Genomic DNA, 17471 nt, shown 5'->3' on the forward strand with positions numbered 1-17471 from the left:
TCCCCACCCCTGCATAAGGTCTCTGCTCCATGTGGTCTCTTTGGCTGGGATGGAAGTTCACAGAGGCTCTTCACACAGACAGCCACACCTTCTGGGACATTTGGCATCCAGGGTGCCTGGGATATCACTGCAGGAGCATGCAGTGCGATGGTCACACAGGTCTCTTCCACACACAGTTTTTTTTTCCAGCAGTGGGGCTTGAACTTAGGGTGTCATGTTTACTAAGCAGGTGCTCAATTACTTGAGACGTGCCTCTAGCTCCTTAGGCTTTAGTTTATTTTTCAGATGAGGTTTCATGCTTTTGCCCAGCATTGACCTTGTGCCATGATTCTCCTCTACCTCTGCCTCCTTGGTTGCTGGGATTACAGGCATGAACCATGATGCCTGGCTTCTTCCACACACGTTCAACTGTGCAGAAGCAGTCCCAGGCCCATCCAACTGCAGGAGGAAGAGAACTGCTCACACACAAGACCTGAAGAAAACTGGCCATGGATGCACACAGTACAGCCCCACGCTGCATTCATCCACCAAGTGTACATTTGGTCCCTCCTGCATGCTAGAAGTTGGGATCTGGGATGGAGCAAAACAAAATCTAGACATGGACTTAAACCAGATAAGGAAGGAAGATGTGTGTGACTGTACCTGTGTTGCTTATTGTGACTTCCAAAGAAGCTCTGTGATTGGTTGATTTCCCAGCGTCTTTCCACCTCCTGTTGCTTACATACTGTAGGCTTCCTCTCCTCTACTGCCCCAGGGTTGGTCTGGGTGACCAGTAGCATTGGGCAGAACTCATGGTGGGTCACTCCTGAGGTCAGGTTATAAAAGGCACTTCACTTCCCTGTGTCACCCACTCTGACAAAGCCAACTGGTCCTTTGGAGAGTTTCAAGTGTTGAGAAGCGAAGGCCTCTTGCCAGCACTCATGCACGTGAACTTGGAGGCAGATCCTCTACCCCCTCCAAGTCTTCAGATGACCATAAACCCCCCTCACCCCTCAGGAGAGGCCTCGAACCTGAACCACCAATTCACAGATTCCTGACCCTAACAAGCAATTTGAGATAAATGTCTGGTTTTACTACGTTTTGAGGTATTTTGTTATAAGGCAGTAAACACTTCACACATGCTTGTGTGCACGCTTAAACATGTGTACATTCACATGTGTCTGTGTAAAAAAGAGACTACCAAATTTACTGCTGTGTGACCTCTGAGGCAAGGTCATGAAAGGGATGTAGCGTCTGTCTGGCCCTTTGTTGCCTTGGAGCTGTCACCATGCTCAGGGATGCCCAAACTGGCCACATAGAGAGGCCCGTGTAGGGAGGAGTGAGGCCTATCACACGCTGCCTGGCGTGTGAATGAACAAGCCTTCAGATGACTCAAGACCCCACCTATAAGGTTCCAGCTCAGACCCCAGGCAGGGACAGTCACCCTGTCCCTACTGTCTGAATTCCTGATCTATGGAATCTGTTTTATTGTCCACTATCACTGGAACGTTATAAATGAAGAGGTGGGTTGTGTGGGAAGCTATGGTAGATACTTGTGAGGCCGTGCTGTGTTGTGAGTTGCCCTGATGAGTCTGTCCCTTCTGTTGGTTCATTGTCATTTCTTCAAGTCTTGTTAGATCAGGGAAAGAAAATGTATAGGGTGTTGATATGGATCTGGAATGTTCCCTAAAGGCCCACATGCTATATGTTGGGAGGTGGTGGAACCTTTCGGGGTTTGAGCCTTGAGAGTGGGTTTCTGGTCTTTGTGGGCCTGCCTCCTTCAAGAGATATTAGGACCCTAGCCACTCCTTCTTCCTCTTGCTTCCTGGCCATGAGGTGAAATGGGCTTCCTCACTATAAGCCCTAAAGCAATAGGGCCAAGCAGCCAGGAACTGAAACCTTGAGCAAAAAACCCTTTCCTCTTTCAAGTTGATTAACTCAGGAATTTTGTTACAGTAAAGCAAAGCTGACTAACACAGGTATGAAAGGCTAGGTAGGGCATTTCTTTTCTAAGCAGGGATTATGGGGTCAGTTTAGATGTCACACCTGGGCCCTCAACATAAATCATAAAACTTCACTCAGACTCAGTTTTGTCATCTGTTTCATGGGGCACACAATTCTTCCTCTGCTATTTCAGTGTATTTGTGAGGCTCAATCAGAGAACATATTTCTTCTTTCACTCTACAAAAATTCTTTGGAAACCTCCTATCTGTTGGGCAAGCTACAGGTAGAGGCTGGTGTGGGGTCAGTTGATGTCACCCTTTCCAGAGGTGTCAGCCATCACCACACATTGTGAACATATTCAGAACATCCTGTGATCACTTCCTGGAATGCTCAAGCCCACATGTTTTTACCTCAGGGTGAAAACAAAATATTGCTATCGTGGTTCCTCTGGAGAATTTGATTTTGCAAATTTTTCTGCATTTGTATAATTTTTAAAGCTGTATGAACCTGATATAGACAGTGATATCTACTACCTACGTGATGGATGCTTAGTATTTTAAGGTTTCTGTGTACCATTGTCATCTCCCAACAGAGAAGAGGAAAATGGCTGCTGGTTGATTTCCTAGCCTTTTCTGAAGCTCTGGATCAGGCGTGAGATGTAGGTTCTGCTGATCCGACCTTCTGTCCCAGTCTCAGGAACTTGCAGTGCACAATGTCATCTGTCCTGAGAATGAGCCTGGGGACAGCAAGGGCTACAGTGAGTGAGTGAGTGCATGTCCATGCATGTCTCTGTGTGTCTGTGTGTCCAGCTGTGCCTCTGTGTGTCTGTATGTTTATGAGTGCACCTGTATATGTGTCTCTTTGTGTGTCTCTTTGTGTGTGTCTGTGTCTGTGTATGTCTGTGCCTATCTGTGTATCTGTGTGTGTGTCGAAGCTAGGATGGGGGGAGGTGCCAGCAGGGGCTTCTAGGTCCTGGTGTCCGTGGGTCAGGCTCGGGTGTTTGTATGACAGAGCTGGTTTCCTCACCAGACAGATTTTTAGTAAGTGATGAGCAATAATACGCAGACACCATGTGGCACAGGCCCACACTTGCTCAGGTGTAGCTGCTGCGTGTGGTCCTCCAGCCCTCCATCTTCTGGCTGCCCACTGTCCTTTCATCATGGTCTTTCTTAGCTTACAGAGCCTCCATTGGTTTTGCTGCTTGCAACCTAGAGTCCTGAGAGTAACACAAAGTAACACCCACCACCCAGAAAAAGGGTGTGTATGTGTGTTTAATTGTTTCCTTAAAAAAAAAAAAAACCAGCACCAAAGAGCTGCTTTTAAAGAGGACCAGGGCTTGGTACTTGGTGCTTGGTGCTTGTAGAGGCCTAGGCTCTTGTCTCTTGGCATTGCTTTTCTTTGCTTGAGGATCTATGGTAAAGTGCTCTCCCATAGTTCAAGGGCATGCCAGAATGGAGTTAGACTTCTCCTGTGTTGCTCTGTAGGGCAAATCCAGGGCCAGTGTGTGGGGAATTGAAAACAGCTTGGGAAGGGGAAGCTGCTTTAAATTCCACCTTGAAGGTGTGTGACTCCTCACCCCTGGGGAGGCAAGGTGATGCTGGCCAAGCCACTTTCGGGAAAGTGTGTCAAGGACTTGGGTAACACAAGGGCTGGCTTTGCATCTGCAGGTGTGCTGCTTGTTCTCTCGTGAACATTGTGGTCCTCATTAGCAGTTCCCTCCTGTGAGGCAGCTGGTCACTTGATGCCTGCCTCACTCTCTGAAGTTGAGTGCAACCTCGTGACTTGCCCTGGCCAGTGATACATGAGTAGCAGTGATGTGCATCACTGGCTTCACTGACCCGAGAGTGGAGATGGAACCTGCCATCAGCTCAATGTCCAAGTGAGAATGGACCAGGACCCCCTAAAGGTCAGAATGTGTAGAGTTGCAAGAAAGAGCCTTTGCTTTTAAACTGAAGTCAACTCTCAACTATATGCCTGCAATTCAGGGGGTTATTTGTTATTGCACCTGACCCAACTTATCCTAACTGATACAGCTTAGTTTTGATGGCTTCTTTGCATCTAGTTCATTACGGGTCAACTAGCTATGGCCTTGTGAGGGAAATGTGGTAAATTTCAGATCCTAAGAGTTTCCTTGTCTAGAATATTTGTAGATGTGCAAAACTGAATTAAAATATGTAAAATAAACTGATCTATTGAGGTAAAGAATGAGGAGAAAGTGCAAGGCCAGGAGATGAGTGAGCACTGGAGCCCTTGGTGTGCAGGGGGCCTGCTCTGACTGCTAAGTGGGTCCTGGGAGTGACTTAAAGCCTCCAGCAGTCATGGTGGAGGACGTTAGTGTAAAGCTGAGACCTGGGGCTGGTGGGGGGAGCTCAGTGGTGCAGTATGTACTTAGCATGCATGTAGCCCTGGGTTCCATCTTCATCATCACCCACCCCCCAAAAAGATCTGGGAATCTGGGACCCAAGAAGGGTCTCACTTTCAGGGAAAAGATGTACCAGATACAAAAGAGCTTTCCACATGGACAAAGAACAAGGAAAAGTTTCTTGGCTCTGAGTGGATTTTTTTGAAAGTCTTTTTCTCCTTTTAGAACCTGTGACCATTGTCATTCCTCAGGTGGATTCAAAGCTTGAAAGTCAAATTATCTGTGGAATCCTTTTATAAAAACATAAACTGAGAGCCACACACTAGTAGCTCATGCCTGTAATTCTAGTTACTCGGGAGGGAGGCTGAGATCAGGAGGATTGTGGTTCAAGGGCAGCCTGGGCAAATAGTTTGTGAGACCCCCATCTCCAAAATAGTCAGAACAAAATGAACTGGAGGTGTAGCTCAAGTGATAGAGTGCCTGCTTTGCAAGTGTGAAGCCCTGAGTACAAATCCCAGTTCCACAAAAAAGTACCCTACAAGCTGAGAACTGTCATTTAAAATAGACCCTGGTATTTCCTGGGCTCTTGGAATCCCCCACCCCAAACAAAACAAATCATCCTTGGAAGGACTTACTCTGAACCCTGGCAGCACAGTTTCTTAGAGGTGGAGCTACTCTACTAGATTCATAGTCAAGGTCATCATCAAGGTCACCAGACACACAGGAAACACCCAGGACTGTCGGGAAATGATGGGGAGCTCCATTGTTGTGCTTATTGTGTACAAGTGCAGTGTGCTGATAGGAATAAAAGATACTCTTTCAGAAGTAGGCAAATTTAGAAGATAAAAAGAAGAAGAAGAACAAAGAAACCCTTTAAAAATGAAATGAAATTAATAACATTTAAAAATGTCCTAGAACAGTGTTAAGCCACCAATTTGACTAAATTGACTGATTTCCTTCAGTGGGACCAAACACAGATACTACCTACATGAGTCAAAGTTCACTCATTGGAAAAATGTAAAGTCAGCACAATCAGCTGAAAAGTCAGTGGTGTTATCCAAAAAACAGTGTGAGGATGGAGCCAGGGGAAGGCAGATAAGGTGCCTATGGTCAGCACTTACAAAAACCTGAGGGCAACTGCCTGGTTAAATTTTGCCCCCAAGGTACCTCCTTTCTCCCCTAGTCCCAGCCCCAATAGACATAGGTGTATGTTTTATGTTTCCAAAGGGCCTCACAGGTGGGTGGAGAAGTAGTTACAGATGGTAAGTCTGAATGAGAGTCACATCATACTTTCTGGAACCCCAACAGCTCCCTTCAGGCCCAATATCATATGCAGAATTGCATGCTGGCTACACTGAATTGTGCCAAAGAACGCCTCCTGTGAGACAAGGGGCATCTCAGTGGTCTCCATGGTTCACAATATACAATATGACTTCAGTGGCACACCATCCAGTACACAGAGAGAGTGTACAGGAAACAATATCAACAGGCATTTATCACCGTCAGCCTCCCCAGGCTGAGATCTAAGTACTTTGTTGAACTGACAGCTGTATAGTGAAGTTAGAGTAAGGGTCAGTCATCCCAGGCATTTCTGGTGGGCAGGCTATGAGATAACAGCCTATGAGACAAGATATAAGACTTACTTGAAAACAAAAAGCAGAGCTGAAGAAGGAAGTAGTGATTGGGCAGATACCACAGAATGGTGGATGGACAGAGTAAAGAAATAGAGCATAAGGATTCAGAGCTATGAAGGGCAGAGTGAACAAAGCAATGCATTAATAAGAGTTCTAGAAGGAGAGAAGACACATTTAAAGTCATGATGCCTGAGAATAATCCAGAGATGGTGGGAAACACCAGTCTTCAGATTCAGGAAGCCTGGTGAGTCCTAAGGGTGGATAACTAGAAAGCTGTTTGCAACTAGACACATTGTGCAGAAAAAGCAGAACACTAAAGACAAAAAGAAAATCTTAAAAGCAGCCAGGGTCAAAAGATTACTCTCAAAGAAGTGCTGACCTGAGGCGCGTTAGAATATTTAAGGATTTATTTGCACATCCATTGCTTCATGGTCCTGGCCATGAGAAGGGGTGCAAAGGGAAGGCTTTCATAAGGTGAAGGTGGAAGCACAGCAGAGATGTTTGGTCAGCTAGGAGCAGTAGCCTTATTTGGGTCATTCCAGTGGGAACTCCCTAGTCAGGAGTCAGTTGGCAGTTTCCAGTGGGCCCAGGATGAGTTGGGTCTCAGTTTCCTTACATAGGAGCCTAGGTTGCTAGAGCTACCTTGGCTGAGTGGCCTCTCAATTCATTTTTTTTTAAAAACAGAAGCAATAATTATAATGACAGCTGACTTCTCAACAGAAATACTAGAAACCAGAAAATGATGAAATATCTTCAAAATGCAGAGAGAAAATAACTGCCAATCCAGATACTGTATCCCTTGTGAAACTGGGTTTTGAGAATGAAAGCAAAACCTGAGAGAGTTGCCACCCAGAGTTCTCCATTAAAGGAGATTTAAAGGAGGTACTTCAGGATGAAATAAAGATTCTAAAAGGAAGGTACAAGTAACAAGATGGAACAGAGAGGAAAGAAGTATGTGTGTGTAAAGTGAAATAAAGATTGATGATACAGAATTTTCAAACCTGTTGAAATCACCATAAGAAGGGGACTAAGGTAGAAAAAAGAAAAATAGAGGAGATGAACCAATTTGGGTTATAATACATATATACATGGAAATGTCACAGGCATTTCCCTTGTATCTATCTTAAACAAACAAAAATGTCATTTTTTTTTCTTTTACAAAATCAGAGACCAGGAGGGCAGAACAAGTCTTGCTGGCGGGTTGGTACCAGTGGGAGGGGAGTATGTGGGAATAGGGTGTAGGGAGGTGAATTAGTGCAAATGCTGTGTACACATTTATGTAAATGAAACAATGAGAACTGGTGGAGCTACCCTACCCCAGCAATGGGGGAGAGGGGAACAAAGGAGAATGATGAAGAGGTGTACTCAAGCATGACATATTTGATATATTGTAAGAACTTTTGTAAATGCCACAATGCACCCCCAGCACAACAGTAAAAAAAATTTAATTTATGAAATAAGAATATCTAAGTTGTAGGGCTAGTGTTTAAAAAGCAGATGAGAGTGTTAGCGATTGTATCCTAGTTAAATGTCTTGTGGATCATGTGTAATTCAAGAGTATGGTTACATTGTTAATTAACATTTGACTTCATATAAATATTAAAATTTCTAAGATAAACACTTAAAAAATAGAGAGTGTTTATCTTTCAAATCAGCAGGAAAAAAGAATGTGAAGGCAGGAAAGAAAATAATCTTAATTTAAAAGAAGTGAGAAAGAAGAGGGGGAAAGAGAAAAATTTGGAAGTGTAGCATTAAATAGAGTAGCAATAGATTCAAATATAGACATCACTACCAGTGTCAATGGACCAGACACTCCAGTTAAAAGACACAGATTGGGAAAGATGCATAAACCTTTCTAGAAGATCAGATGCTGTAGATCAGAGTCATGGAAACCACACAGCAGCCTGCTGGCAGGGCTGTTTTGGTCTGTTGTGCAGTGGTTCAATTATAATGAGTATTTGTGCCCAGATTTTTGCCTGCATCTGTGCTGAGTGGTCAGTACTGTTGGACTGAGTGTTTATCCTCTGTGCCAGTTCTAATGGATCAGTACAGTGATAGCAGGTGTTTATGCCTAGTACAGATTCAGATTGGTCAGTGCCCTTCATAAATCACATGTCAACTACTTTGAACTATGATACCTCTCTTAGTCACTCAGAGGTTTTAACATGTCCCCAATAATATGTTTCTAAAAATTATGTTCTTATATAAACAATATCTGTACATTGTAAACAAAATAAACAATAAATTCATGAATCATAATTTAAAAAAATCAACCATCACACTAAAGCCCAGGAGAATGAGTTTGGTGTGGTGTTTTTCCATTCCATTTATTTCCATATCAATGTCAGAAGTGAGTTCATACCCTTAGATTGTGTTTTATATCACTGATGCTTATATTACTGAATTTCTTCTTTTTTATTGTTTCTTTCTTTCTTTATATTATTGTTGTACTGGGGTACACTGTGACATTTACAGAAGTTCTTACAATACAGCATAGTCAAATTCACTCCCCCATCATTCTCTTTTATCCCTGCTCTCCCATTCCTAGAATAGTTTCATTTTTCCATTTATATTCATGAGTACATGATTATTTCTACCACATTCACCCTCCTACATCCTTTCCTTATATCCTCCCACTCCCACTGGCACCAGCCCCCTAGATATTACTGAATTTCTTCTGAAATAGGGATTGACTTTTTTTTCCTGTAAAACACCAGACAGCAGCTATTTAGGGTTTCACATGTGTGGTCTGTGTCACAACTACTCAGCACATCCATTTAGTGCAAAGGCAGCCACAAACAACGTGCACGCGAATAGGCGTGGCTATGTGGCATTAGAATTGTATTTATTGACACAAATTCAAGTTACATATAACTTTAATCTATCTCAAAACATTACTCTGTTTTGATTTTTTAAAACTATTTTAAAATGTCAAGTCATTCTTCACTTGTGTGCTATTTGTGGTGGGCTGGATGTGGCTCTTGCACTGTTGTGGGGTGCTGACCTCAGTTCTGTGATGTCATCACAAGTGACCGCATCGTGTCATTTTGGAGATAAACTCCACATCTTATCCAATCATTCTCCTATTTAGACTGTTTTCAGTTTTTCACTGCTACACACAGCACTGTAATAAACAACCTTGTAATAAGGAAGTGTATACTTCTGGCATTTTTTTCCTATTATAAACTCTTAAAAGTAGAATTATTGGGGCAGTGGGAAGGCATTTATTCAGAAAATTAAGAAGATGCATAGATGTTGAATAAGATTATAAAAAGATGCTCGATATCATATGCCAACAGGAAATTACAACTTATAATATGTCACTACACATCTGTTGGGATGGCTGAAATCCAGAGCACTGAACACCATCAAATGCTGGTGAGGACATGGAGCACCGGGGACTCCCATAACCCGCTCATGAGGATGCAAAGGGTACAGCCATGTGGGAAAACCATTCAGCAGTGCCTTAGAAAGTTGGATATAGGCTTAGCATTTGATCCAGCAATTGAATCCTAAGTATTTATGCAAATGATCTGAAAACTTACATTTACAAAAACATGCACAGAGATGTTTATAGTAGCTTTATCCATACTTTCCCTAAACTGGAAGCAACCACCTGTTCTTCAGTAGGTGAATGGAGAAACAAACTGTGGTATATCCATACAATGGGATATTAATAAGTGACAAAAAATAAATGAGCTGTCAAGTCACAAAAAGACATGTAAAACCTCAAGTGCATATTGCTAAGCCAGTATGAAAAAACTATACTCTGTGATTCTAACCATATAACATTCTGGAAAAGGTAAATCTAAGAAATACTAAAAACTCAGTGATAGGAGGTCAGCAGGAGGGAGAAAGGAAAAGGTGAATAAGTAGAACAGAGGAATTTTAGGGAGGTGAAACTTTTTCTGCCTGTCCATTTCAATTTTGTTTTAAAATTAATATATGCAAAGAAAATAATATATTCTATATAAGACTTCTGAAGAATACAGAAATACAAGCTTAGGAAATGAAACCAGCACCACTACTTATAGATGTACCCATTTTGAACAGTTTCATACAAATCTGTCAAGATTTTTCTCTACTTGCAAAATACAAGTGCACATATTTTCCCTATCAGACAGAGCTTATTATAAATATTTCTGTACTTTGCATTTCCTAAAACCTAACTATGTATCATAATCTTCTGTATGTACTGATGATATTCACAGTACAAATTATTCCATTGTATAAATGTGTCATATGATATTTTCCCAATTCCTTATAATTGAACATTTAGACCATTCCCAAGTTTTGTTACTGAAAACCCTTGCACCTCTGTCTCTTGGGACTAGTTTCTAAATTGCCCAGTTGGCAGTTTATTCACATTCATACTTCCTGGCAGTGTTTATGTGTCAGTTGCCTGACTCCCTTGCCAATTGTGAATGTTATTTGCTTTAAATTGTAGCAATTTTCAGAGGAGAAAATGGTCTTTCCTTTAGTGAACATAGGTAGTGATGGTGATGAAGTTAGACTTTCTATGTAAATTGCCTAGACAATTTTCCATTGGCTCTTCCAATGGAAGCCTCCCAGGTGTTTTCTATATTTCCTGATGTCTAATCACCCCGTCTTCCATGTCTTTCAGTTACGACAGTGGCCTGACTCATATACAAAGAAATTTGAGCACAGAATCTACCCCATCACATTTTCTGTTGGAAACCCTCAGGAGTGGAAGAAATTATTCAAACCCTGTGCTGCCCAGAGACTCTTTCTTCCGGTAGGAGCACCTGTTTTTTAATAAGATTCAGCTTGGGAAAAACAAAAATAAAAGAAAATTTGCTCTTGGAAACATGGTGAATTAACTGAGATGTGTTTAGAAATCTTTTACTTGAGCTTAACAGTGTATCTTTCTTGGATTTGTAGTTGATGCTATCACTCTGCAGTGTGCAGAGAGAGGGTATCTCTGTTCTAGAAGTTCATTCTGTCAAGACTGAGAATCTGAGAGCATCCAAAGCATATCTTGGATGAAAGGACATTTTTGACCATGGCTTCCCATGGCTGTGTGAACTCAAATAAATGCCCAAGCCTCAGTTTCCTCTATAGGCTTGGCAGGTAGTTAGTTGCCAATAAATTTTAGCCTCTATTACTGTTATTTCACTTATAACTGCTCCTAGATGTAGTCATGCTAAGGTACATGCTAAGTCAGCAAGGGTCCAGAGTTCTGATTCAGCTTTTCAGCTTTGACTTTCAAATCTTATGTTTTTGTTTCCTTTTTTAAAAAAAATTCTAAATAGAAAAATCAGTTAAGGTCTTTCAAAACTGAAAATTCATTGAGCAGGGAGGGCAAATTTAAACTATGAATTACAACCTTAATGTTTCTGAGGGATCCATACCTTCAATAAGAATTTGTTGAGTGTCTCACAGTTGCCAGGCACTGGCTTTGCAATGGTGACATGGTGGTCAGTAAGATGACATGGTGCTGATTCCTTGGCCCTTATGTCTGAACAAGTAATTAGAAGTATGGTCGTGGCTGAAGTCGGGAATAAGTGTCATGGCTGTATGGAACATGGGGTTCCATTGTGGTCTGGGAGAGGTCATAGACGGTTCTCTTAAAGCAGTGGCATTTATGTTGAGACGTGAATGAAATGAGGTCACTGGGTGACAAGGCCTGGGGACATGAGAGAGAGGAGAGGCCCAGGGAGATGGACCAGTACATACAAAGGCCCCAAGCTGGGAAGAGGCAGGTTGAAGAAATAAAAGAAGGCCCTAGTGACTAAAAAACAGAATGAGATGGGACTGAAGAGTTCAGTGGGGACTGGAGTCTATAGGCTGTGGCTGCCATGTTGGGTGTCTGTTCTTTGTCTTCAGGGCAGTGGGAGATTTCTAACATGGGGCAACTCGACTTGTGTTTTAAAGAGGACATGCTGGCTCGTTGTGGTGTAGACAATTCAGATTGGGCTGTGGAGATTGCTTTAGCAGTGGATTCAAGGCCTGCCTGAGAGATAGAATTGATCAGTACTCATGCTTGGCTCCTTGTAAGAGAGGGGTTGAGCTGGAAACGCTGTCACCCAGGTTTCTGACTTGAGCAACTATTAAGGTTGATCTGATTGAAATTGCCAGTACCTACCTGTTCATGACATACAAAAAAGGCACTTTCTTTTTAAAAAAAAAATTTTATTATTTTGTACTGGGGGTACAATGTGACATTTACAAAAGTTGTTACAACATGTCATAGTTGAATTCACCCCCTCCATCATTCTCCTTTATCCCCCCCACCCCATTCCAAGAATAGTTTCAAGAGGTCTCATTTTTCCATTTCCAAACATGAGGACATAGTACATAGTATTCACCGTCCTAAACCCTTTCCTTATATCCTCCCCCACACTGACACTGTAGTGAGGAGGAGGGGATGGCATGGCAGGAAACTGAAACTTAAGGAGGCTGGACATGAAAACGGTCACATAGCACTGAGGATAAAGTAGCCAATAAAAATTGCAGACAACCATACATGGGTTAAGCTTTGTTTCTCAGTTCTGTACTCTGCTTGAAAGGGTATATAAGACAAAGCCCCTTTTCTCGGGGCTCAGCCTTTGGATATGAGTCCACAGAGTCTGTGCTGGCACAATAAACTGTTGCTTCCTGCGGAACTGCCTCAGTGTCCTGTCTCTGTGTTCAAGAATCCCGCAATATTTCTGGGGGTTCTTGTCTGGGATTTGGAGTTGGTGTTTTTTTCACTTCCCTTGTCGCCAGGGTGCATCCTCTGGACCACCAGGAGAAGTTATCCGCTAGTCACCAATGGACAGTTTGATCCAAGGACCAGGTGAGAGTCCCAGCCAGTTTTATGAGGCCTTCTGCTTGAAGGATCTTTCCTTCAAGATTCCAGGTATGTGGGCAGAAGATAACCCTCCAGGACTGGCCCAAAATGTGCCCGTACTAGTGATGGAACTAAAGTCGGGTGGCTCCCTGTCAGCCAAAAACAGTACTTCATTCCCTGAAAGGCCCAGGTCAGAATTCAAAAACACCTTGACAGACTCCTAAAATATAGGATCCTCCAACCTTGGCAGTCATCCTGAAATACCCCCTTACTACCCATCAAAAATCAGGGATTGGGGATTTTAGGCCAGTTCAGAACCTCTGGGCAGTAAATTCAGTAACTGCTACCCTGCACCCTGTAGTCCCGAATCCCTACACACTATCAGGCCTTGTCCCTGCTGAGGCAAAGTTTTTTACCTGTCTGGATCTTAGGGATACATTTTTCTGCATCTGCCTGGCCCCACAAAGCCAGCCTATCTTTGCCTTCCAATGGGAAAATCCCAATACTGGAGAAAAGGGACAATTCACCTGGACTTGGTTGCCACCAGGTTCAAAAACTCGCCCACTATCTTCAGAACTGCCTTAGCATCTGACCTCAGTGCTTTCTCAGCTGACTAGCATGGCTACACACTCCTCCAATACACGGATGCTGGACCAACCTGGGAGGATTGTATGGAAGGGACTCGCCTCCTTCTCTCTCTTCTATGGAAGGTAGGATGCAAAGTTTCTTGGAAAAAGGACCAGATTTGCCAAGACACTGTCAAATACCTCAGCTTTCACCTGTCCCAAGGGCAATGCAGGCTTGGCCCCCTGAGGGAACAAGCCATCTGTTCCATTCCAGCCCCAAGACCTGCCAGCAAATCAGAGAGTTTTTGGAGCCCAAAGGTTTCTGCCGAATCTGGATCCCTAACTACTCTGTCTAGACCAAACCCCTCTATGAAGCCACAAAGGGGGCAAAACAGGAACCCTTAGTATGAAATGGGACAGCTGTTGGGGTCCTGACTCAGCTACTAGGCTCCTGGCACCATCTGGTGGCTTACTTGTCAAAACGACTCCATTTCTTGAGGCTGGCTGCCTTGCCTGCGTGCCCTAGCAGCCAATGCTGTCTTGGTGACAGATGCAGACAAGCTTTCCCTAGGGCAAGAACTCACTGTCTAGGTTCCCCACTCCATCCTGACTCTCATGGAGTATAAGGGAAATTATTGGCTGACCAACTCTCAGATAGTCAGAGTATGCTATGTGAAAACCCACACATCTGGCTGGAAGTTATTAAGACTCTAAACCTAGCCACCCTGTTGCTGGTTGATTTGGGCCCCCTGAAGCATGACTGCCTAGATGTTATGGATGAGGTTTTCTCAAGCCAGCCAGATCTAATGGATCAGACTATCAGCCATCTGGACATTGGATACTTTACAGATGGCAGCAGCTTTGTCTGGGAAAGCACACACTTGGCTGGGTTTGCGGTAGTAACTGTGGACTCAGGCATTGGAGCCTGCCTGCTGTCAGTTGGAAGTTCTGCACAAAAGGCTGAACTCATTGCCCTTACCCAGGCACTCCAGCTTATTGCAGGAGTGCAGGTAAACATCTATACTGACTCTAAATATGCCTTCACAATCATTCATGTCCATGGGTTCCTATATAAAGAGAGGGGCCTCATTGCTGAGGAGGAAAAAGTATCAAGTATGTACAGGAAATCCTTGAACTGCTAGACATTGTATGGGCCCCTACATGGTTGGCAGTTAAACACTGCTAGGGACACCAAAAGGGAGATGTAACAATTGCTCGGGGAAACAGGAGAGCTGATAGAGAGGCCAAGCAACTAGCCCTCATGAGAGGACTGACCCCAACTGCCCTGACCGCTGCCTTGTTTTCATGTCTCAACTGAATGGGACCATGATACACCCCACAAGAACAAGCTTGGTTCAAGACTGAGAAGGGAAGTTTTCTACCAGGTGGATGGTAGAAGTTTGCTGATGGTCACATTGCCATCCTGGAGTCTCTGGCTCCCACATTTGTTAAGCAGTTCCACAAAGGAACCCATTCAGAATGGACAACCCTTGAGACCACCTTGGCCCAGCACTTTTATGTCCCCAGTCTCTCCAGCATAAGTAATGTGGTATGCAAAAGATGTGGCATATATGCCAAAAATAATCCCTGGCAGGGACCAAGAGTGCCACCTCAGGTGCAGAGCATTGGTGGAACTCCTCTTGAAAACCTGATCATGGACTCCACTGAAATGCTATGAGTCTGCAGATGCAAGTATCTCTTGGTGTTCATCTGCACCTTCTCAGGATGGATGGAAGCCTTCCCCACTCATACTGAAAAAGCCCAGAAGGTGGCCAGATGTCTGCTAAAGGAGATTGTCACTTGGTTCAGAATACCTGTGTCTATTGGGTTGGACAATGGGCAAGCCTTCATGGCCAAGGTGGTACAACTTATGGCTAAGGGCTTAGGAATCACCTGGAAGTTGTATATGGTTTACTTCCCCCAAAGTTCAGGAATAGTGGAACGAATGAATAGGACCCTAAAATTACAGTTGGGGAAACTATGTCAGGAGACCCATCTGCAGTGGGATCAGTTACTACCCATAGCATTACTAAGGATTGGGTATAGCCCCACAAAGCTAGACAGGACTCTCACCCTTTGAAGTCCTTTATGGACATCCACCTCCCCTTAATCAAAGGTATACAGGGGGACCTCAAAGAAATAGGTGACCTCACCTTGAGAAAACAGATGCAGGCCCTTGGAGTGACTTTCAAAAATCAATGACTAGGTCCAGGAGAGACTTTCCATTAGCCTGACAACTCCCATGCACTGCACCCTTACAAACCAGGGAATGATATCTGGGTAAAGGAATGGAGTGTCCAACAATTAAAACCCCATTGGAGGGGCCCTTTTGTTGTTATTTTGTCTTGCCCACCACAGTTGAAGTGGCAGAGATTGCTCCCTGGGTCCACCACACCCAGATAAAGCCAGCTTCTCTCAAGTGGAAATGCATCCCAGACCCAACCTCACCTGCAAGATCACCCTCCAAAATGCCCATGCCCTTCCTTGGCAGAACCTTCCAGAATCTCCGGCTACCTCCAGGCAGCAAGACAACAGCCATGCTCTAGTCACTGTGGAAGCTAAATAATCTACACACAGTGGAAGCTTGAAGGATTGCCTGCCTCTCCCTAAGGATGAGTCTTTTCCATGTTTTCTTCTTGTTAAACCTAATTAGTTTCCTGCTCGGGAATTCCCAAACCTCAAATTGTGACTTATGTATATATACTACCCAGGAGGAAGTATTGTCACTAGGACTTTTCAGCAGGCACTGTCACTGGGTACATACCACCTATTCGGTGTGCTCCTGTGGTAATTAACATATCTGCTTCAACCCCACCTACAGCCCTCGGGAGCAATGGCTAGAAGCCCGAAACTTTCACAGTTCTGGGACCTCATTAGCCATACCCAGGTGTCAACCCTGATAAGCCAGTGTCAGTGTTCTTTGATGTATGTGCAGCCATAGGCCAAGATACATGCGGAGTCCACTACAGAGAGGAAAACAGCTGCCCATGCAGTGATGCTATGGAAATAAAACCCCCTAAATCAAGATGATGCTCTTTGACCCTAGGTGGGTCCGAGCATCAGAGGGAGGAATAATGTAGTGGGGAGGAGGAGATGGCATGGCAGGAAACTGAAATTTAAGGAAATTGGACCTGAAAAGGATAACATAGCACTGAAGATCAAGTAGCCAATAAAAATTGCAGACAACCACGTATGGGTTAAGCTTTGTGTCTTGCCTCTGTACTCTGCTTGAAAGGGTATATAAGGCAAAGCCCCTCTGCTCTCGGGGTTCAGTCTCTGGACACGAGTACACAATAAAACATTTCTTCCTGTGGAACTGCCTTGATGTCCCATCTCTCTGTCTGGGAATCCTGCAACAATACGAACCCCCCAGACAGGACCTGTTTTACCTTCCTGTTCTCTGTTTTTGTAAAAAAAAAAAGACATTTTTGTTTGTTTAAAATAGCTATACAGGGTGTTTCATTGTAACCTGAGTTGGTTTATCCTATTTTTCTTCTTTCTACCTTTGTCCCTTTCTTATGATGATTTCAGCAGGTTTAAAAATTTCATATTCATTCTTTTTTTTTTTTTCATTTTTCTTTTATTATTCATATGTGCATACAAGGCTTGGTTCATTTCTCCCCCCTGCCCCCACCCCCTCCCTTACCACCCACTCCACCCCCTCCCGCTCCCCCCCTCAATACCCAGCAGAAACTATTTTGCTCTTATCTCTAATTTTGTTGTAGAGAGAGTATAAGCAATAATAGGAAGGAACAAGGGGTTTTGCTGGTTGAGATAAGGATAGCTATACAGGTCATTGACTCACATTGATTTCCTGTGCGTGGGTGTTACCTTCTAGGTTAATTCTTTTTGATCTAACCTTTTCTCTAGTTCCTGGTCCCCTTTTCCTATTGGCCTCAGTTGCTTTAAGGTATCTGCTTTAGTTTCTCTGCGTTAAGGGCAACAAATGCTAGCTAATTTTTTAGGTGTCTTACCTATCCTCACCCCTCCCTTGTGTGCTCTCGCTTTTATCATGTGCTCATAGTCCAATCCCCTTGTTGTGTTTGCCCTTGATCTAATGTCCACATATGAGGGAGAACATACGATTTTTGGTCTTTTGAGCCAGGCTAACCTCACTCAGAATGATGTTCTCCAATTCCATCCATTTACCAGCGAATGATAACATTTCGTTCTTCTTCATGGCTGCATAAAAT

General features: G+C 43.6%; 1 protein-coding gene across 2 annotated transcripts in view; it reads left to right on the forward strand.

Moving 5' to 3' along the window:
- Gxylt2 (glucoside xylosyltransferase 2) overlaps positions 1 to 17471 on the forward strand; it is a 91743-nt gene that overhangs the window by 22892 nt on the left and 51380 nt on the right. The window contains exons 1-2 of one of the 2 annotated variants that reach the window (XM_074044247.1): positions 8911 to 9297; positions 10544 to 10675. In XM_074044247.1, coding sequence (XP_073900348.1) covers positions 9172 to 9297; positions 10544 to 10675 — 258 coding nt within the window. In that variant the 5' untranslated portion in view covers positions 8911 to 9171. Of the gene's footprint in view, positions 1 to 8910; positions 9298 to 10543; positions 10676 to 17471 lie in introns of those variants that run through there. The other variant, XM_020168310.2, reaches the window with a different exon arrangement.

Source organism: Castor canadensis, chromosome 10 (assembly GCF_047511655.1).
Source record: "Castor canadensis chromosome 10, mCasCan1.hap1v2, whole genome shotgun sequence".
Taxonomy (NCBI): domain Eukaryota; kingdom Metazoa; phylum Chordata; class Mammalia; order Rodentia; family Castoridae; genus Castor; species Castor canadensis.